At 35.6% G+C, this 24,373-nt stretch overlaps 3 protein-coding genes across 5 annotated transcripts; 2 read left to right on the top strand and 1 right to left on the bottom strand.

Annotated features, from left to right (window-relative positions):
- Nucleotides 1-467: 467 nt before the first annotated feature.
- LOC101887520 (tudor domain-containing protein 7B) lies at nucleotides 468-7,937 on the bottom strand. 3 transcript variants are annotated; one of them, XM_005187383.4, is made up of 12 exons: nucleotides 7,778-7,937; nucleotides 7,492-7,544; nucleotides 5,777-6,038; nucleotides 4,255-5,193; nucleotides 3,707-4,196; nucleotides 2,894-3,648; nucleotides 2,447-2,821; nucleotides 2,265-2,380; nucleotides 1,892-2,198; nucleotides 1,671-1,819; nucleotides 1,463-1,611; nucleotides 468-1,388 (listed from the first exon to the last, which is right to left on the bottom strand). In XM_005187383.4, exons 3-12 carry the CDS (start codon nucleotides 6,032-6,034, stop codon nucleotides 1,162-1,164), a joined length of 3,765 nt encoding a protein of 1,254 aa, XP_005187440.2. In that variant the 5' UTR covers nucleotides 6,035-6,038; nucleotides 7,492-7,544; nucleotides 7,778-7,937; the 3' UTR covers nucleotides 468-1,161. The 3 variants fall into 3 exon arrangements, with proteins under 3 accessions (XP_005187440.2, XP_005187441.2, XP_058979548.1); XM_005187384.4 differs by lacking the exon at nucleotides 5,777-6,038; XM_059123565.1 differs by lacking the exon at nucleotides 7,492-7,544 and having other exon boundaries at nucleotides 7,778-7,931.
- Nucleotides 7,938-18,688: 10,751 nt separating this feature from the next.
- LOC131802835 (uncharacterized) lies at nucleotides 18,689-21,006 on the top strand (the record flags this gene model as incomplete). Its single annotated transcript, XM_059123509.1, has 3 exons — nucleotides 18,689-19,703; nucleotides 19,768-20,138; nucleotides 20,203-21,006. Coding segments are annotated over 3 exons (1,560 nt in total), but the record flags the coding sequence as incomplete, so codon positions are not given.
- A 1,532-nt stretch (nucleotides 21,007-22,538) lies between these two features.
- Nucleotides 22,539-23,476, top strand: LOC101887354 (protein transport protein Sec61 subunit beta). The gene is made up of 3 exons (XM_059123581.1): nucleotides 22,539-22,700; nucleotides 22,774-22,991; nucleotides 23,061-23,476. The coding sequence occupies exons 1-3, from the start codon at nucleotides 22,698-22,700 to the stop codon at nucleotides 23,146-23,148; spliced, it is 309 nt and encodes a 102-aa protein (XP_058979564.1). The 5' UTR covers nucleotides 22,539-22,697; the 3' UTR covers nucleotides 23,149-23,476.
- The last annotated feature ends 897 nt before the right edge of the window (nucleotides 23,477-24,373 follow it).

Raw genomic sequence — 24,373 nt, 5'->3', positions numbered from 1 at the left:
TATAGAAATATACAAGGTGAGATAAAAAAAACTGCAACAAAGCCAAAGGCCATAATTTGTAATTTTTTTTAAATTTTATTGAATTAAAGCAAAAAATGTCGGAAATAGCATCAAATTTTAAAATAAGTTTAGATTTATTCGAATTGGTAACCTTTGGCACGAATTATGGCCTTCAAACGGCCAATGAAACCGTCACACGCTGCCCGAATGTTGTTCGGCTTGCGGCATTTTGGCCCATTCTAGAGGTGATCGACACTTTGGCTTTTTTTAGTGCCAACCTTGCTTTCCAAAATACTCCAGACACAATAGTCCAACGGATTGGTATCCGGTGGCCATTGTGCGATGGAAAAGATCCGAGGAACCTCATTTTGTAACCATTCGTGGATGGCGCGTGCTGAGTCCTGTTGGAATGTTCAAGGTATACTTCTACAGTGGCCGTAACCATTTGCAAAATACAAAAAAACTCGTTTCTATTTAGTTTTTCATATCGAATTTTTATTATAATTTTTTTTTATAATTGTTGCACACAGTTTTCTTTTAAAGTACGTTTTATTGATTTTTTTTTGTTTTTTGTTAAATATTCTATTCATGTCTATAATTCTCATTTAATGAAACATAAGCTTTCATACGCACGTACATACATTTTATGTGTATATATCGATTGGGTTAGTAAACAAAAAGTTTTGTTTGCTCGAGTTTTTTTTTAATTTTTGGTTTGTTAAAATAGTTAATTTTTAATTAAATTAAATAATATCGTAAAAAGAATTCTTTTGTTTAAATAAGAAAACGAAAAAAAAATGATAATATCAAGTCTTACAAAAAGAGAATAATAATAAGATAATAATTTAAACAATTATCAATATTATTTGATTTAAAATGAAATTCTTAATGTGAGTGAAGAAACATAAAAGGAAAAATTATAGTTGTTTGCATGTGTGTGTGTGTCAGTAGTAGTGTTATTGTAAATGTTCATTCGGAATGTGATGAAATTTCGAAATTTGTCCCACGAAATGGAAGCCACTATTCAATAGTTAATTTTTACAAAAAGAGATAACGAAATTGTTCCTTTAAAAAGTCTAACACGATCAACGCGTAGCGTTTCAACTTATTCATCGAGCAACGTTTTAGATTGCCTTTGTGAATATCAACGATGGGAGTTTTCTACTCTTCCTTCATTGCTCGTTTTTCGTTTAACAATAGCTCATGTACCAAGATATCCTCGTCGGTAGTGACATCAATCAGTTCCAATTCAAGTATTTGAGTAGGGGGTGTTGTGTCATTATCATATTTTATATTCTTTATAACAGATACAAATGTCTGACCCACAGTCAGCTTACGGAAAAATTTACAATCATCTAGGGTCCAGTCTCCATTGACAGCTTTAATACCTATTTCAAAAAAAAAAACGGTAATGTGTCATGAAAATACATTACACCTCTCGAATTCCCATCTGGAAACTAACCATAAAGCCTGGCTTGTATTGCCATTTTAGGTAATTGACGAAACTTGAGGGGCAATATTTTCAAATGACTCGAATCCACGGTTGCCGAATCACCAAAATCACAGAAACGTACATGTATCATGTCGCCGCACTTCTTAATAGCCGTTACCCTAAACCCAAATATGGAATATAAAAAACCAAAAAGGAGGACATTTTAACGGGTATTTACCTGTGGAAGAAAGAATCTGCATTCTTGGCTGCATAGGCTTGACCAATCTCAACCATATCGGTTGGTATAAACTCATCACTGTTCTCACAAAAAGTCTGCAATTCTTTCATAAGAGTCCTCAAATTTGGGTAGTCTTTGTAGGGTTGTATCTAAAAGAGGAGTGAGAAGAAACAAATTTGAATTAAACTCAATTTCCCAAGTTTGCTACAACCTAAGCTTACAGTGAAATTTGAAGGATTGGCCGACATTGTTACACGCACTTCAAACAATTCTCCTATGGCCGGAATATTGCTATAATCATTTAGTTTTGGCAAATCGCTAACTTTTTGCGGCGAACCAGGCACAGTGGTTAGAGTTAGTCCCCGCGTAATGTCAATAAAGGAATTACTTGTCGGGGTTTTCGGAGACGCCAGGCTGGTGGAACTGGAATTATCTTGACTGCTCTTGGAAAAGTCCAAGCGGAATTTCGAAATGGAATCGTCTTCCTCGCCGTCGGTGGAATTGTTAGGACCAGGTAGCAAATCAGCCCTAAAAACAAGCAAATCAAAACGTAAAACAGACAAACAAAAAAATAAAGAAACATTTCTCACATACCCCATTAATTCGTGCTCATTGCGTATGACATCGTTGATGGTGACCAAAATACCGGGACCTTCTAGGCGTGTGTGTATTGTAACCTGGGGCACCGGACCAGGAATAGCCATTTTTGTCTGGAAAATAAAAAGTATAAACCATAGAAATTCCTCAAAACATCACAAACTGCACTTTACACCTACCAGCACTTCACAATCCTTGGGCAAAAGTCCGCGAATGCGTCCAACAATATGTTTCGATATTTCTGGAATATTATGCAAACGCACCTTAATGGCCTGCTCGGGGAATTTGCTCAAAGCCAAGCTTAAGCTTTCCAAGAGGAATATTTTGGAAATATCCACAGATTTGGTTATGCCCTTGTCCACGTAATACATTGGGTAATTGTTGCTATCCTCCTTAATGGTCTTGGCACCGACCACAGATCCACGGTACCATTTGACATCGTTGGCATCTTCATCATCGCAAATTAAAAACATATTGGAACGTTTCAAGTCCTCGAATGTCACCTTGTGCTGGTCTCGATTCAGACGTGTTTCGATTATTTGTTGCAAGAGCATCTGCAGGCGGGAGAAAAGAGATCAATCAGATTTTATCAAATGTCATATAAAACACCAGCCACAACAACTTACTTGGACATATTTCAGCTCAGGACTTTTAATTTGCACAAATATATCACCATTGTCACTGACATGCGACACAAAGGTATTGGTGACCGTATTTTGATTAATCTCCGGCGGCAACGTTTCATTGCAAATCATATTGGAGAGCTGCTGATTGAGATTGATGTCCTCTTGGGTAGAGGTGTCGAAGAGTACCACCTGTATTTTACCATGGCATTTTGAGTTGGTGTCGTAGAATTCACTCTCTTTGGTGAAAACTTTGCCAACTACAGACTTTGTGGCCAGCAGATCTTCCAGACATTTGCGTCCCGCTGGATTACCTTCGAAATCTTCAAGGCCATACAAGGAAAATGGCACAGCTTGGGCTGGTAGCCGCAGGAAATGAGTTTCGCAAATAAACAATTGCTCCACCGGTAACCAATCAGCATCGCCAAAATCAATGAAGAAGCACAAGCAACTGGCCTTGGACTTGTCAAGCTCCTCCACTCGAATACGATGCCAACAGTCGTTGATGCTAACCAGATATATGTTTTTGCGTGTAATCGAAACAGGGCGTTCCTTTTTATTGGCCATGTAAACCTCTATGTCATTCAGCAAGGCACTATAGCGCCCACTGTAATCCGCACCAAATAAACGACCCCACACCTCCACCGTTGAGTTGCAATGAGTTATAAAAATGGACCAATATTCGTCGGACCAAGGAAGACATATGGGATCGATTTGTATGACTTTTGTTTTGTCTTCAGCGCCCAGAGGTGTAATATCTGTAATTGAAAATGTATTTAGTTAGTTCCAAAATCGGTAAACTACATTGGCCATTACCCTTATCGGCATCTTTGTTGGCAAATATAATGGCCTTGGTTAGCGTAGTGTCTATGGTGAACAAACTGGATGTTTGTATTAGCCCAAACCAATCTTCGGGTATTGTTTGTTGGAAGTTAGTCTCAAACCATTCCGGGAAATTTTTGGCAAATACTCCATGGGGAAACTTCAACAACTCTGTGTACAGTTTATCCAACAACTCGGTGCTGGTAAAGGAACAAGGCGGCATGGGCCGTTTCTTCTCTTGCATTTGCAGTTTGTCCAAGGCCTGTATGGCACAGGCCTCTTTTGCCAAATACTCAGTCTCATATTGATGTGGATATGTGGAGAATATGATGTCATTCACTTCTACACGACACGTGTATCTTCCGCCGAAAAATTTGGCCTTAATACAATTGAAGCGAGGAGGAGGGAGTTTTTTGTAACGACAAAATTGTATTAATGCACTAATTGCATCGACTTTGGCATGTTGAAATGGAGGCTGTTTGTGCTGCAAAAGAAGAGGGCCGATGGATTCAATGTCAATGGCAATTCAATTCAAAACATACCTGTGTTGGAAATGCCGCTACTTGGTTGACCACTTTAAGGCGATGTTGCAAACCGCCTCCCATGGCTACAGGTTTTAGTGGCACATCGCCTTCATTGAAAGCTTTTGGAATAGTGGCCTGTGCTTTAATCTGCTGCTGTTGCTGCTGATGTTGTTGGTGAATTAAGGTCTGTTGCTGCTGCTGTTGCTGCAGTCTAGCAGTCAAATTATTTGATGGCAGGTAAATGGGTGTGTTTTGCTGCTGGGCTGGGGTTTTTTGTGGCCTGGCCATGGGAGCTTGAACCTGTGCCGACTGTTGCTGATTGTTCTGATTGACATTTAGCCGATGTTGTGGTTTCTGTCCAACCTGCTGAACCGGGGTCGTCTGTGGCTTGTTGCTGCTGGTAGTTTTTTGAGACTGCATAGACGATGAAGTGGAGGAGGACGACATAGACTTTTTATTGTCCGTTTGAACCGATGGCTTTGAGGCTCCTAATATGGGCCTTGGCCCAGCAGCAGTTTGTGGCGATTGGTTGTCGTTTTGTGAGTTCTTTTGTTGCGATTTGTTTTGCTCATTGGCCGAGTGTTGCGTTTGAATCCGTTGATTCTTCTTGGAATTCAACATATCACGTAAATCGATTGGCTGGCTGTTGCTGTTGCTGCTGCTACTGATGCTGTTGCTATTGGCACCCTGTGATTTTTGCCTTTGCAATTGCTGATGCGCCGATTGATTGTTGTTGCCACTGTTTCGATTGCCGTAATTGCTGCTGTTGCTATTGCTATTGTTGTTGTTGTTATTGCGATCACCACCAGCAAATCCGTTCGATCTATGAGCAGGCATTCGTGGGGGTTGTTTCATAGCCTTCACCGGAGCAATACGTGTCGATTTGCTTGGTTTCTGAGCTCTGACCATAGAAGCAATATGAGCAGTTTTCGAATTGAATTTCGCTGTGATTATGGTCTGAAAACAAAAACAACAAACAAACAAAGAAAGAAAACAATCAGACAGACAGAGTTTCGGTTTATAGCGAAAGAAAGATTGATCATAACTAAAGGAAACCACACTACACACAATCACTTTTCCCCCAGACGAATGTCTCTCCTTCATCCTCCCCCTCCTCCTCCTCGCGAGGAAAAGAGGAAAATAAACAAAAACACTAAGAAAGATGTATGCATGTTGTATAGATAGATAAACGTACATACTGCGTACATACATGTATATAAAAATAGCTATCTATTTTTAGCAGGAAGAAGTAGAAGTGAAAGATGAAAAACCAAGCATAAACAACAATTGCAATGAAAATGATAAAAAAGAAAATCTGACGATGGAAAATCTTATTTTTTTTTTCTTTTAATTTCGGCACATCAATGAAGGGGGTGAATGGAATGCAGCCAGCAAGTCTCATCTCACCCGTGTGGGTGGGTGGTGCATGGGTGCGTCTGTGTTCTGCTCTATAGTAGATACAGTGTAAACGTGTGCGAGTGTGCATTTTTCTTTTTTTGGTTCAGAATTATTATATTTTATTCTTCCGAAATATACTTACGTCTCCACTGCCTCGGCTGCCATTGAACAAAAATTCTCCAGTATCTTCCAAAAGCTCTTGGGCTGTCTTGTAGCCAAGACTTTTGTATGGCAGCTGTTTGCTCTCTACTTCATTATATTCGCGTAAAATATCTTTTAGATAACACGGTGGCTTGGTCGATGTGATCAAAGCACGAACAATCGAAGCGATATGCTTCAATTCTTGTTGCTTTGCAGTGGGGGCGGTGGTAGTGGTGGTGGTAGTGGTGGCGTTAGACATTGCACTGAACGTAGGTATGGGAAAAACATATATGAAAGAAACAAAAAAAAAGAAAAACATACATAGAGATGATAGACATTGGAAGCATTGTTAGGTGTTTGATTTTAAAACATAAAATTATTAGCATTAATTTCAAATAGCGCGTTAAGTTGTTATGCTCCTCTGTAATGGGAATCGTGCGTGTAAAAATAAATCAAAAACAATAAATAAAATAGCGAAGTAATAAATAACTAATTTTAGTCAATAATGGTGTGTGGCTGAATGGAATGAACAATTCTTCAGTTCAGTTAAATACAATATTTCTAATCTGGACATTGACAAAATATCGTTTAAGTTTAAACTATCATAAGCAAGCCTTTGGCTGACTATCGTGGCAGACAAGAAACAAAAGCAACTTCCTTAGCTATGGATCGGTACCGATGCTGCCAGCCAAGTCAGTTTATAATCGTGGTAAGATGCTGTATATAATAGTTATGTGTAATATATCAATAGACTTTGTGTAATATTTAATAAAAGTCAAAAGATCACCCACTACTTCTTGCTCTTTGAATTTGAAAAAATTAAATTTATTTTTCTGACAATATTTTGAAATTTTATCCTTAAATAACATTTTTAAAACTCAGAAGCTGGTGTCTGCTTATAGACCTACTTTTTGGCAGAAAAAAAGGTGTACCAATGGCCTACCTTGCAAATTAATGCACCATGCTGTACTAAACTAAATCCTGGCTACATTTAAACTATAAATTGCAATTCGTACATCAATCAGGCCTTCTAAGGCACATAGACAGACTTAAGGTGCAAGTACATAAAAAGCTTGAAGTCATGGGTAGGCATATTAATGTCAAATTATAAAGAAAAACGACAGCAGGATTTTAGTGCGGCTCCGTAATCCCTTTACGAAATGTCATTAAATATGCCTAGCCATGATTTCAAGCTTTTTATGCACTTACACCTTTACTTTAAAATAATTCGAAATAATTGCAATAGACAACAATTATATTAATTTCACAAAATTAAAGCCATTTGCCACACCCTTTCCAAATATGCAACATACATATACTACCTATACTGTAAAAAAAAAAAACAATAATTGTTTATTGTTTGGCTTTGCCTAAGCTTAAAGATGTGTTTCAGTTGGCTTTCCTCGTTTCAAATCATTTTCTGTTATATTCAGATAGAATTGATTCTACATACAAATTCAGACTTTGTGGGTAGATCTATCTGACTGCATTGTTATCGATAACACTACATTCTTGTACAATGAAGTCTTTTGTTGCCTCAATTACCAACTCGTCTGTTTTCCAATAAGAAAACACAAGAAACGCAAACCTTGATCATTGATCTTCTACAACCAAACATCATCATCATAGCCTTTCCATATCATATACAACCACAAAAACAAAAGAAAACTCGTTGATTCATTTTTTATGTTATTTTAATTAAACAATTATACTCACAATTAATTAACTGCAGCAGCAAGCCTCCAAACAATTTTTACAAGTCACTTTAACTAATGAAAAAAAAAGAATAAATAAAATGTACATATATATTGAGCATTCATATATAGTAGTTAGTTGTGCATATCTAGTGCTATGTGAGACACTCCAACATTCCACTTTCCCCCAAAAAAAAAAAAAAAATAATAACAAAAAACGAAACGAAATAATGCCAATTACAACTTTCACATTGCAATGCACCTCAGAATTGTCGGGATGTTTATAAAAGTGACGGTAGTTGACTTACATACAATAAATCTCTTGTTAGTTTACTTATATCGATCGTTGTTGCTGTTGAAGTTTCCAGATGTAATGGGGAATACCCAAATAAAGTCGTAAAAACAAATTGTTTAAATAATGCAACAGAAAGTAATTCACAATTCTCCTCCTCTTGCCACGAAAAACGAAACGATGAATTTTTTCGAACAGCTGTTTATTCTGGATGTATATGTTTGACCCAAGCCAAAGCTGAGTGCTGCAAAACACATCTTAGGGAAAATCGTTCCGCAATGCATTAACGTAACTATGCAAACGTTATTCCAAAGCTTTTTTTAAAATAAACAAAAATAAATGGAAAAGTTGCTTTTTAATACCAATCTCGATGCGTAAATGCAAATATATTCTAAATAAAAACCTTAAAAGAAATATCGAAAAATGTACTAAATATTTTTAATGGTGAAAAAGTTGCTATGGAGTCATATTTAATTAGAATTTTATGAATTGTATTTTATGGACCATTTGGTTGTATACTAAACTTAAACGTAAGATAAGAACATGCGGAAGATTCAGCATTATAGCTAAATACAGGTTGAGATAAAATAACTGCAACAAAGTCAAACGCCATAGTTTTTAATTTTTTATTAAATTTTATTGAATGAAAGCAACAAATGTCGGAAATAGCATCAAATTTTAGAATAAATTTAGATTTGTTCGAATTGTTCACCTTTGGCACGCATTACGGCCTTCAAACGGCCAATGATCTGCGGTATTTTGGCCCATTCCCGGCGCTTGCTTGAGCTGATCGACACTTTGGTATTTTTTAGCGCCAACCTTGCTTTCCAAAATACTCCAGACACAATAGTCCAGCGGATTGGTATCCGAAGATTTTGGTGGCCATTGTGCGCTGGAAATGATGCGAGGAAACTCATTTTGTAACCATTCTTGGTTGGCGCGCTGAGTTCTGTAGAATTTCTAAGGTCTGCGGTCAAAATGTTTGCTATATTTAATACACCCTCCAGAATATTTTCGCGATAATATTCGGCATTTATTCTTATGCCAGGGTCGATTTATACTAGCGGAGAGCGACCATCCGCTGTTATGGTGGCCCACACCATCACCATGGCCGGCGCTTGAGTTCTTGAGCTGGTGGCCAACCGAAGGTGCACATTTTCAGCTGACCTCTTTGTTTACAAACTGCTAGACAACGAACAACAGTCTGATATTGGTTGCAGTTTTTTCATCTCACCCTCTCACTGGTACTCGTTGCTTTAAATGGTCTAATATAAAATCTCGGTACAGTAATTTTCAATTGCCTCTTAAAAGTGTTGTGTATCTGCTTCCGTAATTGTGGATTCTTGAATGTTTGGAACAGTCCTTTAGTACCCAGTGATAAGACATCGAACTAAATGGGGGTAATTTTGCCATATTCCTTAATTAACGCCATCTATTGTTAATTTTTTTCATTATGTCTTTCTCTCACTCTCTCCGGTTTTGCAATGTATATCCACGCATTGTGTTTCCTGTTTGGAAACCCATCCAATGCACCAACATTACGAAGAGAAAGTCCAAAAATATTTGCCATTAGTTTTCTTTCAACCACCGACGACCGACGCCGTTGTTTGGCGGACGTGTTGTCTTTTTTATCCTAAGCTGAAACTAATTTTTGGAATCTCTTTACATTGAAGTGTCAAAGCTCGGCAGCAAGAGAACATAAAAGGACTAACAACGGATGAAAATTCTGCCATTCGGATATCAGCAAAAAAACTCTTTATAAATATTTTTTGTCTTTTTGTGTTCTGGCAAGAATTTTATTTCAAATTTGTTAAAAGACATATTTCATTTGTCTTATATAATTTATAAACGTGGAAATTTTTCGTTCGATTCTTCTGTGTGACGAAAGGTAGAAGAGAAATCAAGAAAACGTGTTACGAAACGAAAGTTGGAAAATTTCGGAGTTTTCTGTGCGAAATTGTCGACATTTGCGTTTTTAATTCGGGCATACAACGGCTGAAATAGTGATGACCATGGACTTGTCAAGAAATATGTGTGTCCAAAGTTTAATATTAATTTTATTTTATTATAACGGTTCCTATAATTGGAACAAAAAACTGTAAATTTTTCGACAAAGACAAAGTGCGGAAAAAACCATAAACTATAATATAGGCATCTCAAGGATTAAGTTGAGGTAATTAAAAATGCAACTGGGAAAAATATTGATCCTTTCAAACTCACACACACACACGCATATTCTTAGAAAAATAAAGGCAATCGTTTTTACTGTACCTCTAAATGTCAGCATTGGGCTTTGCCACAGAGTATTGTTTGTTTAACAAAAAAAAAAAATGATGGAAAAAAATTCTATGGCCACATTTTATGATATTTTGTGAAAACAAAGAGATTTCCATTGTCTACTGCGCAAAATCTTTACATGGCCAGTAGTCAGTGACAACCACCACCATCTATCGTCATCGTCATCATCATCTCCGTCTGTGTTTCACAATAACTTTCCAGGATGGCCATATGTTGTACGTACGACTTGACTTCAAGTCACGTGGCCAGCTTTTCTTCTTTGTTTTGAATTTGTAGTAAAGTTGTGTTGTGGCTTTGAAATGGGAGAAAGGGTGATCATTTTGACTTTACAAAGAATGCTTTGCTTGCATTGTTCCTACGTTGAAAAGGAATTTTAGAAATAAAATGTGTACAATGCAAAAATATACAAAATGCGGTCCACCAGTTTATCCTCTTAAAGGTCACTAAAGATCTAATGTTATTAATTCTGACCATGGTAGAAGAATATAGGTAGACGCTTCGACACAGCTGCTGGGACAATGAACTGTCAAACCAATTTTGGAATCGAAATTTTTGAATGAAAAATTACTCAAATTTGTAAAAATTATTAAAAAATGCATATTATAACAACCTCCGTTTGGCGTTGTGTGGTAAAACATAGACAAATGTACTTATTTTTGCAGAAATATTTAAACAATTTTGACATATCAATGTTCCCAAGCGTTGATGCATCTACCTGTATTTTTCTACCATGATTCTGATTAAGTCTACGTTGATATCGAAGCTGTTTAATTAGACAGTTGAATTATTATCATATATTTGACAGATATATTCATACGTTTTACGCATGGTAGAAGAATACAGGTAAAAATAATTGGAATTTGTACAAATTGTTGAAAAATGCATATCCAGACAACGTCAGATTTGCGTCTTATATGAAAACATATAAAAATCTACTTATTTTTACAAAACATTTTAACATTTTAATGTTCCCTAGCGTTGATGCGTCTATCTGCTTAAGGGTATCATAAAGTCGCCCGCCCGACTTTAAGACTTTCTTTACTGGTTATACATTACATTGTAAATTATAATTTCACAGAATTATTGTCAAAGAAAACTATTTAAAAAAAGCTACATATGTCAATTTGATGTATGGCCCGGCCCAATTTATGAATTAATAAAGCATGGTATACATTATCGATCATCTTCAATATCTTTGCGTGGAACAATATGGCAATGATGGGAATATATTTGTATTAATATTTTGATAGAATTTTACGTCAAGTTAGTTATTTAAGAACCGTTAAAAGCCACACATCAATTTAGCTATTCTTCAATAATGATTGCAAAAAGATCTGTTATTGTGGAGCTTTGGACAAAATCTAGCACAACCTATTAACATAAAATAAACATAAAACATGCGGGCATTGCAATCTAATGCCATTGGCATACCGTCCGCGTGTGTGCGCGCCAGTAAATAATCTGGAAAAATTAACGACGACATTTATTGATTACAGTGGCTGCTTCCGACAATATCAATGCTATTTTGAAAATGTATTTTTTCACAATTAAAGAGAACTTGTTTTGGTGGCGCGTTATCGGAATATATTTACATATTTGAAGTGATACAGCACTGTTCAAAATTATTGGAATATTTTGTATAATATTATTTGTTGTGATAGGAAAACTATTTTTATACCCTACACCACAAGGTGGTCAGGGTCAATTTTATCGAAATCAGTTCAGATATGGATATAGCTCCCATATATATCTTCGTCCGATTTGCTTCTTATTGTGCACCAAACATGTAATATTAGTCCAAATGGGATGGAATTTGGCACGTGCGACCAAATTGGGTCTAGAAACCAGTATGTCAAATTAGCTGAAAATCGGTTCAGATATAGCTTTAACTCCAATATATATTGTTGATCCAATTTGTCAAATTTGTCCTGCACAGCCGTAATATGCACTCGGTAGTAACGATATTCGGGGAAATATAACAAATACAGCTCAGAAATACCTTTGCCAAATTTTATAGAGATCGGTTCAGATTTGGATATAACTCAATTCGGGCTTGTATTAACCATTTGGTGCACACACACAATGGTTAATACAAGCCCGAATTGAAAAGGCACAAACTCCTCGGCAAACTACTACTCTTACTCTTTTTTTCTAAACAAAAACAGAAGCAGCTAACGATAAAACAGTCATTTTTTGAGTTATCGGCAAAAGATGGTAAAATTAAAATGCTTCTAATTTCGGTAATCAACGACATTTTTCATCAAGTTACCGACCAAAATGAAGTTGTCGTTTAGTCCTACCGATAGCAACAGTGTTGTCAACTTTAATTTGGACTTTTCATTCATAATTTTCCGTTTTAATTTTACCGATATTTTTCGATAACGCAAGAAATGCTTTAGAGAATCCCACTACAGACGAAACTTGTACAACGGCACTGTATATATTTTTTCTCCACCAACCTCTGGCACGCTCACGAATTCCAAAGGAAAATATCAAGTAAAAACACACCAAATGTCACTTTAAACTACGCCGTCTTTTTCTTTCAGACATTTTTATATATTTCGTAAATTAGTGCTATATTTATTGAACACAAATGTCTATGACTACATGAATATTTATCGAATATTAATTAAAGCATATGTATCAATAAAAAGTAAACAGTGGCAATATTATTATTGATTTCTTATCTAATAAATTTATCACAATCAAGAGCAGCAGGTCATCATTAAAAAGGTTTCCAATCGACAAAATTCGACTAAATAGTTGCGAGTTTATATTTCACAACAATAGGAAATGATTCGAAAAAAACTTGTTATTAAATGCATGATTTTGACAATAGGAAGAAATTTCAAATATTCAATTTCAAAAACGCAATGCAGCGTTTGAGCCTAATGTTCACGTAAATAATATGACAAAAATATTTAGTTTGTTTACAAATATTTGTGGTAAAATGTTTGAACAAACAGCACAACGTGCCAAAAACACAAACAAATACATGTCAAACGAAGTACGTCACAACATATTAATCGCATTTGAGCCTATATGGCGTCTACACAGGTGTTTGTGTTTTTGATGCTTTTACGAATATGGATTCATAACAACGTAAAACCCTTTTTTTCTAGAAACATAAACTGGCATTGTGGGATATTGAGTGAAAAGAATTGAATTGAATTGCATAGCTGTTACTGGTCTACAAATGATAGAGAAATAGTTTCGAATCGCTAAATCTTTCTTAACAATATTCGCCCATTGTAAGCAAAAATTGTAATCTAGATTTTAAATTTCTTCTCCTCCCAGTTTCAATTACACTAGGCATTTTACGCTTAAGTTGAATGTACAACTGTTTCTATAAAAAAACACTAATTCAACCTTGAAATTCTAGCATCAAAGGCATTGCTTTCCGTTAATTTCCACTGCTCCAGTGTTTAGTAACCGCAAATAGATGTTTCTGATGTTTTGGGTTACAATAATTTTATTATCAACTGAAAGTAATATTGACGCCTTGAATTATTTACACTTCGAGCACAATCTCACTGAGATGAGAAACAAACCTTATACTTTGACCTTTTTTGTCTGATGTAAAATTCCCAAAGATTAAAAATATTTGATTCTGGAAACAGAGGAAATACTGCTGTCACTTGTGGGCAAATGTGCACAGTATTGTAATGTATTCCAGGTTATATAAACTTACATATTTAAAAGTGATAAAAAGATAATGGTCTCTTTATTAGCGCAACTGTTTTGATGAACTTCAAGGCTTGTTTTTTATCTTTTGAAACACTTTTATAAAATACAAGTTACTATCTAATTTAAAATGATGGTAGAATAAAGATGGTAAAGTCATGCAAACATATGTTTACAATTTTTTTTTTTTTTTCAAAATTATTCATTTGACAACATGTCATTGTCAGAATTAATGTATATAAATCCATTGTATGCACAGAAATCAGAGCTGGGATTTCTGTTTTTTATTCAGTAAAATTTTACAAGGTAAATTACAGAAAATCCAGAGATGGATAGTCTTATTTACCTTCTTAATTTTATAATGTTTAAAACGTTCAATATATCTGTCAGATATAAGGGTACCTTTACACTTACCAAATGGAGTGGTTATCAACTGTCAATTTATTACGTATACTCAAATAAATTCGACACTCAAATCCACTGGATCTAATTTGACGTATACGTAATAGAATTGACCATCAACATTTGTTATGTGTACAGTGTGAGATGAAAAAACTGCAACTTCAGACTGCTGTCATTTCTAAGACACTCGTGTAACAGCTGTTAAAATTATTCCAGTGACAGCTTATATATTGTTTACATGCGTACAAAAGCATTTTGGTGTGAATTTTCCCGAAAAAAAATTATTCGTGGTGGAATTCAAGCGTGATATTGTGATTTCTTTATATTTGGCTTGAAAACCACAAGTAGCTATCGTTAGGGCACTCCAGCATTTAAATATGAATAAATCTTTTGTGTCTCGTACCATCGCTCGTTGCCGTGATACTGATAGCGTAGCCCGACGTCAGAAATGGTTCGAAAAGTAAAAAAGCGAAAAATGGCTCTTGAGCTCAACATATCGCAATATTCCATTCGGCAAATATTGACAATGAGCTCGGGGTAAAGCCATTAAAATTCCAAAAAGTGCAAGAACTTACACCGCACCAGAAAAAAAAGAGCTAAAGAGTTGCTTCGCCAAAAGTGGTGAACTGCCGAATTTGTTTTTCTCCGATGAGAAAACATTCGTTGTCCAGCAGTTTGTAAACAAACAAAATGATCCGCTCGTGTTTACTTGCCACCAGAACTCAAGCGCCTGCCATGCTGATGGTGTGGGCCGCCATAAAAGCCGATGGTCGCTCTCCGCTCGTATTTATCGACCGTGGCATCAGAATAAATGCCGAATATTATCCCGAAAATATTCTGGACGGTGTATTAAAGCCTTGGGCACGCAAACATTTTGGCCGCAGACCTTGGACATTCCAACAGGACTCAGCATCATCGCACTGAGCACGCGCCACCCAAGAATGGTTACAAATTGAGGTTCCCCGCTTCATTGCCAGCGCACAATGGCCACCAAAATCTTCGGATACTAATCCGTCGGACTATTGTGTCTGGAGTATTTTGGAAAGCAAGATTGGCACTAAAAAATACCAAAGTATCGATCACCTCAAGCAAGCGTTTCGCCGGGAATGGGCCAAAATGTCGCAGAGCAACATTCGGGCAGCGAATGGTTTCATTGGCCGTTTGAAGGCCATAATTCGTGCCAAAGGTGACCAATTTGAACAAATGTAAACTTATTATAAAATGTGATGCTCTTTCCGAATTTTTTTGCAGTTTTTTATGTCATTGTTCTTCATGCAATTTTTTATATTTTTTATTTGTTATCGTGGTAAAATTACGAAGGTAAAGTCATTCAAATAAGCACTCCGATTTTTGCATTTTCTGTAATTTACCTTGTCAAATTTCACTGCATAGAAAGGTTGTTCCCATCTCTGATTTGTGTATGTACAATGGATTTATAAATAAATATTTTGGCAATGAGATTTTGTCAAATGAATGATTTTGAAAAAAATATATAAACATATGATTGCATGACTTTACCTTCTTAATTATACCATGATTTGTTATATGAAGCTCCACTAAATATGTAAACAAAGACATAGAAGACAGAGTCATAATATGGCAACTCTGTGAAAATGCCTCTGTTATTATGATATCATGACAACATAGTTACCAATATTAAGTGATTTAAACCGCTAAGGCAATATGCACAATTTTGGAAGGGTCTATGGAATAGAATTTTGAAACCAAAACTTTGGATTTTTCAAATTTTTATTTGTCATTCGTTTCTGTAATTGTGGTTTTCATATTAACATGTCTCTGCCATGAGCTGTTACTCTGTGTATTGTAGACACAAACCGTTTGCTCAAAATGCGGCATAATTTTCGAATGTCTGTACTGTTTGATAAAATATGCATATACGATTTTCTGTTAAATGGTGTTCTTTTATATTTTAGCCTCATTAATATGAATTCCTCTAAAAAAACACAACAATTGTTTAGGCAAAATTAAGACGCAATATTTGCCAAGCATCATAACTTGCATACATACATACTACATGTATTTCCACATATAAGGAATTATAAGACATCCATAGATGCATTTTCATACATATTTATCATTATTTTTTATTAATTTATTTGTCCTTGTTTTTGTTCCTTTTACAGAATTCCAGTGAGTGCACGTGTGACAAAGTTCGGATTTTGCAAAGACAAATCGAAAGGGATAGTCTAAGTCTAAAAAAAGGTGTTATCGTTTTCTCAAGTGCAGTGAAGAGTTATATATTTTTGAAGTTATCTAAACAATAACAAGTTAAAGCAAAGTTTATTATTATATGAGATTGTTGAGAATTGATTTGTTTATCATCCAAGAAAAAAAAACATCTTTGTGTGAATTAATAACATTTAATTACGCATTAACATAAAAAAGGGAAAAATAAAACAAACTACAACAATTATAATAAAGAGCCTAATCTAAGGCTGTACCTTTCCTTTCTGATTTATGCCCCGCTGTAGTCTATCAAAATTATTGTACAGCCCAAACACCGTGGTGGTAACAACGTGATCACCTACTACCCCCCCTGCTCCTCACAGAGCAACAAAAAGGGTGCACAATCTAATGCCAGTGCTCTCATTGCCTATTGTAAACAAACAAATAAACAAGCAGCAACAACAACAACAAAGATAACGAATTCTCTAGTATTTCAATACAAACGAAAGAGTGCAAAATATTCCATTTCAAAAGAAAAACACAGAGAAAAAATCTCAAAAAAACCAACCAAGTGATCGCAAAAAGATTGAGCGAGTTCTGGTGCCTATATATACACAAGCATCATATGGTCATTGTATACAAGTTAGACCCTCAGTCGTAGTTTGGCTCTCGTTGGTATAACACCACACTTCTGTGAACTAGCCACTGATAGCGAAAGTGTTATTAGTAAATCAAGAATAATTGTGTTTTGGTGCAGGCAGCACTTTGATCATAAGATCGCCACAACAACAACAAAAACTACATAATTTGGAAATTATTTGTGCAAGACACAAGTGTTTGAAGCGAAAAATAATAATTTCGATGTCGATAAATTCACCAATACAAAGGTTAACGGACCTGATATAAACAGGCAACAACAAAAACAACAACAACTACTAGAAATCACAACATTTTACGCACGTCCTTGTCTTGGCGGACGACTAACGTAATTCCAAGGAAAACAGATACAATTTCATAATCATCCGTGTAAATCCCGAATTGTGAATCACTGTTTGGAAAAGTTATTAAAGTTAACAGCTTAGCAATTGCAAAACAAGACGATAATTGGATATTGGGGCTTTTGCCATTGTATGGGTAAGTGAAATGCTGCATCAATGTATAATAGAAACGACGTACATTCATGCATTTATACATATACCTATAACAGACGTTCTTTGTCTTTATTCATTTTTTTTTTTTTTTTCAATTTAAAAACGTAGCAATTCATTCTTCGGTTTTTTTGTTCACTTTTTGAAATACACACACTGTAACATGACGTCACAGCATTTTTTCATTGAGCGCGATCTTGTCGCCTCGTTCTATTTTTGTTCTTTGGTCGATTAGCAACAACACAGACTAATTACATAAACTAATAACTAGCAGTTATTTATCGTTATCTCCAACAATGGCTGTAATCTAATCAAAAGTTCTTATTTCTGTTGGACTCAAAATTAACAGCCGTCGCAATTTAATTGCTGTTTCCGTTTTAGACATCTCTACCAATACTCTCTTGCTAATCATCACTCTCGCTCTCACTTGTTTTAAATTCATAGTTGCCATATGGCTGTTGGGCTGGCAACCATACATGGGGTATTTAGACTCACTGACTCACAGCCATTAAAGCAAAAATAATCTCATAATTTCTTCAAGTGTTAAGCAAAATGATCTTTCTTTACGACTTTGTTCTCATCTAAGCCAAATACATTTCAATGTGAGTAACAGGTGCAAACCACCATTATACGTGTCGAGCCTGTACGTGTCAAATATCACTATTCTTTCATAAAGGAATGCGGCACAGGTGGCACGTCCTAAGGGCAGGTAAAAAATGAATGTTTTCTACCTCATGAGTGTTGAAGGAAACAATGATTTTAGTTTGTATTCAAAGCACGAAGTGAACTGGACTCATCACTCTTTATTACAATATAATTTCAACTACACTACATTATCATCACATATAAATGTTTAGGACTTTGAAAATTGTCCGGATAAATAATACACAACGATTTCTTCACTTAACTCCATACAGTAAACACTTTATAAAATCGCAACAACTCAATGCTAATCTCAATATTTTTTCTACACAGAGCATTTTAAACAACCATCGAGTTTTGGAGACGAGCCGGACCTCGTGAAAAAAACACAGGGCCGGAATAGTCTGCATTTCAATAGCAGCAGCACTGCTGGTCCGCAGCAAACGACTTCAATTTCATCAATAAACGCATTAACAAGCAAAATTAATCAAGACACTACATCCAATGACTTCGAACGCGGCTATGTGCCAACGGTCGGCCGTTGGGGTGCCGAATGGCCTAGTTGACTCGCCGAAGCCCTGGTTCGACATGCCGGCTCCACCGCCGGCAACCTCGGGTTATCGGCGGGATCGATACGGACTGGATTGACTACAGCCATCGATTCTGATCAAGATATACCCAAATGCAAAGGAACTACTGCACAGTTGTGCAGTAACGGTCATACACAAAGCTCAAATAGCTCAACCGATGATGAAGATGACTTCGACAATGAAAGCATTGGAAATGAATCACCATGCAATAATTTGACATCAAATCTGTCGTCGGAACGATGCCTCAGCATCAACAAGCTGTTGGAGGAGCAGCATCTTAAATGGTGGCCACGGAATGGCAAGGACACAACGACCAACGCAACACCACCACCACCACACTCCGCAACAGCAACGGGCGATGGACGAACAAAGTTATGGGAAGGACGAGAAGGCTATAATATCGAAGCTTTTAATCAAATCAATGGAATTTGGCCTCTGGGACATCCATTGCCTCTGCCAGATTGGGCTGCGGACGAAGAAGCTAACAAGGGTGTCCTTCATTTTGACTCAGTTTGGCAATATGAAGATCTAAGTGCCATTATCGAAACGAAGCTGCAGCGTATGTTAGAGGAGACCCATTATGATACCGTTCATCTATTCGTTGCATTCTACGAAGCCTTCAAACGCACTCGACGTTCAGATCTAAAATCGTTCTATCAATTCTATGACATACCCATCAATCGTCGCGATCATATGTGTGTTTCGCTGGCCATGGAAATTATGGCCCGTATTGTAGAACTCTTTCCGATATTGGAACAATATCTGTACATCGTTTCGTGCGAGGAACAAGTTGTGGCATTGCGTGAATACATCGAAACTGCCGAAGATGTTGGTGGTCTCAATTCGACGCATGCCAATGTGGAAAAGGAACATGCAATGGTTGCCATGAAAATAAATATTGCCGGGCGTGATGGTGTTTTGATTTTGGATCCGGGATATCATGTTGGTCGCTGTGTGACTGTAATGAAAGACCAAAACTATCCTCATACAGGTAAGCGTTGGCTTTATAATGTACTCTATACGGCAATCATTAATATATAATCAATTTACAATAGGGTGGTTCACACAGTCCAAGGAAGCCCATTTACAAAGGGACTATTGCTACACCTATAGCAAATACAGTCCCATGTATGTTGAATGGAAGGAAAGAGAAATCCGAGGAGATGAAAGTCAATACAAATCGTCATTGGTATATGTCGCCCAGCCATATGTCACGGCCATCGATGTCACGGTACGTCGCAACTTGGTCTATAATTTTAGATCCTTGTTGTCACGTGATGCGAAAGGCAGAGTTTACGCGGGCATATACTTACCAATTGTCGCTAATAGCAATGAAGCTCATTTCACAATGTTCTATGAAGGTCTCAACTCGGAACAACGCGTCAAAGTCAAATTTATGTTTAATGTTTTCAAGCAAAACAACAAGGTAGGACAGCCGGCAGCATCTTTATATTTACGGAACTGATTCTGATTTCATTTCATTCTTGCAGATTCCAGAAAATGTTCAGCAGCACATAGAAAAACTGGCACCGCAATTGAACATGTCTATAAAGGAACTATCAAGGTTATTAACATCTTTGGCGGAAGCTGTAATGGATCAAGGGTTTATTCAACAGGTATTGGCCATCAATGAAGACATTGGAAATATGTCAGCAGAGAATTGACAATCACTGGACGAAGGGAAACCAAAAGTTTCCCAGTCGATTACCAATTCGGAAAAAGATGTTGAAAAAACTGACAAAGAAACTCGATCCATGGATAATCAAATAAACCAACCAATGTAAAACCTATTGTAGTTTATATGCTTTAAATTTAAATTATGTTTATTATACTTTGACAAGCATCTCTTCGGACGACGATGCGACCAAATATTGTTATGTATGAGTAGTGATTTTCTCTAACACTGTAATCTGTACTACCACCATGTAGGCCAAGGTCCATTTTCTAAAAAAATCACATAAAATTATCTTTTTTAAAAAAATAGTTTATGTATTCAACACCTTTTTTTGCTTCTAATTTACATGCATACAACTTATATAGAAATTATTGTTTCTTGATTATTTTAACTTATTTCTCTTATTTAAACTGAAGTCGTAATATATATTAAATAAACATTAATATCAAACTTACTACAAAAATACAGTGGACAAGAAAAAAATTCTCCGTTTAAAATTATTAACGAGTTTTGTAAAAATTATGCAATCTCTGTCTCTCTCTCTTCCAGCTATTATTACGTTCTTATTCAATTCAGTAGTAAATAAAACTGAACTTTAAAAGAGGAAATATAAAACGTACATCAATGCTGTTTTATTTCTTTGGGTTAAATGGCATTAAAACAACTACGTTTACACTTTACAGGGATAAACGCGATAAGACATCCACGTCATATTAATGTCTATTTTTCAATGGAAAACACTTATATTTAAACATGGTTCTGGATGTTAATTTAACTTTATCAGCCATTATTAAATAAAAACTGAATTTTCCAAATGTCCATATCCATATTTTCTTCAAAAATGCTCTGGACATGGGACCATTAATTCAAGGTGATCTCATTTCAAGTAACAATACACAGCACCCTAAAGTTTCTGTAATTTGCCTAAACAAGTTTAACTTCTTTTCAAAAAAAGTTCCAATCTATTGAAATATTGTCAATGACATGTTGTCAAAGGTATAATTTTGAGAAGAAAATGTAAACATATAATTGCACGAGGTTAACTTCTTAATTTTACCTTGGTTCTGGATCTGTTACATAATTTATTTTCAAGCTATTTTTATTTGGAGTATATTCATGGCACAAGAATACAGGTAGATGCATCAACGCTTGAGAGCATTGATATGTCAAAAAAATTAAATGTTTTTTCAAATATAAATAGACTTTTATATGTTTTCTTATACGACGCCAATGGTATGCATTTTTCAAGAATTTGTACAAATTTAAATAAATTTTCAACATTTTCATTCATTCAACATTTTCAATTACAAAATTGGTTTGACAGTTCATTGTCCCAGCAGCTGTGTCGATGCGTCTACCTATATTCTTCTACCATGAGTATATTTCAATATAATAATATGTTTACACTGGTTCTCTTTGCAGGGACTAGCTAGCGCCCTTTATGAACATTTATTTGACGCATGGGCAATGAAATTGGCAATCTTAATCCGCTTTGTGTACTGTAAAATTGAATGAAAAAGTATTCAAATTCTTTAAAATAGTTGAAAAATCCATATCATAACAACCTCCGATGGGCGTCGTATAAGAAAAACATAAAAATCTACTGATTTTTGAAAAAAAAATAATAATAATAATAAAATTTTGACATAACAATGATCTTAAGCATTCTACTATGGTAAAATAAAAAAAATAAAATTCATTTCGCCAAAAACTCCGATTACCGTCGTATAGGAAAAAATATCCAAATCCAAACTTTTTTGAGAAAACATTTAAAATGTTTGACAAATCAATGTTTCCAGGGGTTGATGCTTCACCTGTATTCTTTTTTCATGCGTTCTACCATATATAATAGTTTAAATCGACTGGCTCTACTACATCTGGGCCTCAATTCTTGTTCTATGAAAATGTGAAATGAAAACTTTTATAGGGGAAAGAAATGTCAAATGAAAAATATTATAAAGAAAATATTTTTCATTTCATATTTTCATAGAACAAGAATCCAGCGCCTGGTAAACTTTAAATAATAGTATATCCATCCATCGATTTAAAAAAAATCACATGAACCTTTTTACAAGACACGCTTTTAGTTTAGGTAGGCTGTCACATTCACTTTCACTACGTCAGAACTGTCACTAGTGTCAACACTACGTGGCAACTGCCAAATTGAACTGACAACGACGAATGAGTATAACACGAAAGCGAAAATTGACATTTCATACGTCTGCAGACATTTGTGCATTTGTAAAGTGACTTTAGTGGCGTTTTGCTCGTGTTTCCCTAATTTATTTTGCTTTAGAATAAAGAAAAATAATGGTAAAGTGTTTTTGTTTATAAGATGAAAAAAGTGACGAATAAATAATTTAAATGAAATAATATTGTGTTTTAGCCTGCTCCAGCTAGTTCTACCACAGTGGGTAGTGGCACCCGCTCTCCCAGCAAATTGTCGTCTCCTGCACCACGTAGCGGCGGTGCTGGTGGAAGCAATCTGAAACAACGTAAAACCACAAGCAGCAGCACAACTGCACCCAGAAGCCGTGCTGCTGGTGGTGCTGGCACCGGTGGTATGTGGCGTTTCTATACCGATGATTCTCCCGGTATTAAAGTGTAAGTCAATGAGTGTGTCTTTTATGGAGCGACAAGGTTTTACAATTCAACAACCTGTTATATTTTTAGTGGCCCAGTTCCAGTTTTGGTAATGTCTCTCCTGTTTATCGCCTCCGTGTTCATGCTACACATCTGGGGCAAATACAACCGTTCTTAAATCGTAAATGATAAGTGGCATTCAGCTTCCAAAACGACATAATATTCATTCATAATATTGTCGACGTCATCATTTGGTAATATTGCCCCGCTGTTGCTTTCTACTTTCATTTTGTGTCGTGTCGCTTATGTTAGACGAAACGAGGAGCGTGTTGGTAATTCTTAGTTATTTCATAAGTTAATCATCCAATTTTATTATTATAATAATTATTCCTACCTTAAAAAGAATTTTTTATCTGTATATTTCAATGCAGTTATGAAAAAATACGTCATTCCACAATTTTCCGTGGTGTTAAAATAAAAAAACCCTTTTTATAGAAAAAATGAAACATTGTTTATAATAATTCTATATAATGAAGAGGAGAGATGAGTTTATGTGGACAGGCAACAAATAATTTGAAGTTCCACCTATGACAAAAATATCAAATAGCATTATTCCAATTGGCAGTCCCATTGCCGATGATATTGATAAACAAGTGGATAGATCATATATATTTGTATACCATGGAGTGCTAGCGACAACAATGAAGATGCCTACAACGAAACCGCGTCTTAAACACCTGCTATAACAAACATTTGTTTCCACCTGGTATTTTGATATAACTTTATATAGAACCTACACATTATGATGAACAGAATGATGGTAATATCCATGATAAAAGAATACAGGTAGATGCTTAACAACATTGATATGTCAAATATTTTAAAGTGGTTTTTCAAAACTAAGTAAGTTTTTTTAAGTTTTCTTATTCAACATAAATCGGAGGTGAATATTTTTCATTTAAAATTTACAATTTCAAAATTGATTTGACAGTTTCACCTGTAGTCTTCTACCATGGTATAATCTAGACAAATGTTACACTTTCTTCTAAAAACCCCAAAAGTGCATTGTGTGGCTACGGATATAGTTCAAAACAAGACAACACGTAGTAATTTACTTGCAAGTTGATGCTATCCTACGATAAAGTTCTCTGATCTGTGGGTCAAGTATTTGAAATTTTTCAGATAACTGAGATACTCTGGGAGAGGTAAATTATTTAGCCGCAAAGCCTAGAATTACAAACAACGTTAACTTTTTATTGCACTTCCCATTTGCATGCTACGCTGATATCGGCATGTCGACCAAAATCTTAAAGCCTTGATTCGCGAAATAAACAAATTCCACTATTAATTATAACGAATATTTGTCTTACCTTCAGCTTTGCAGGAAGTAGAATTAATAATGT

Source organism: Musca domestica, unplaced genomic scaffold, assembly GCF_030504385.1.
Source record: "Musca domestica strain aabys unplaced genomic scaffold, Musca_domestica.polishedcontigs.V.1.1 25, whole genome shotgun sequence".
NCBI classification, from domain to species: domain Eukaryota; kingdom Metazoa; phylum Arthropoda; class Insecta; order Diptera; family Muscidae; genus Musca; species Musca domestica.
The sequence above is the reverse complement of the archived record's forward strand: the minus strand, read 5'-3'. Positions and strand labels throughout refer to the sequence as shown.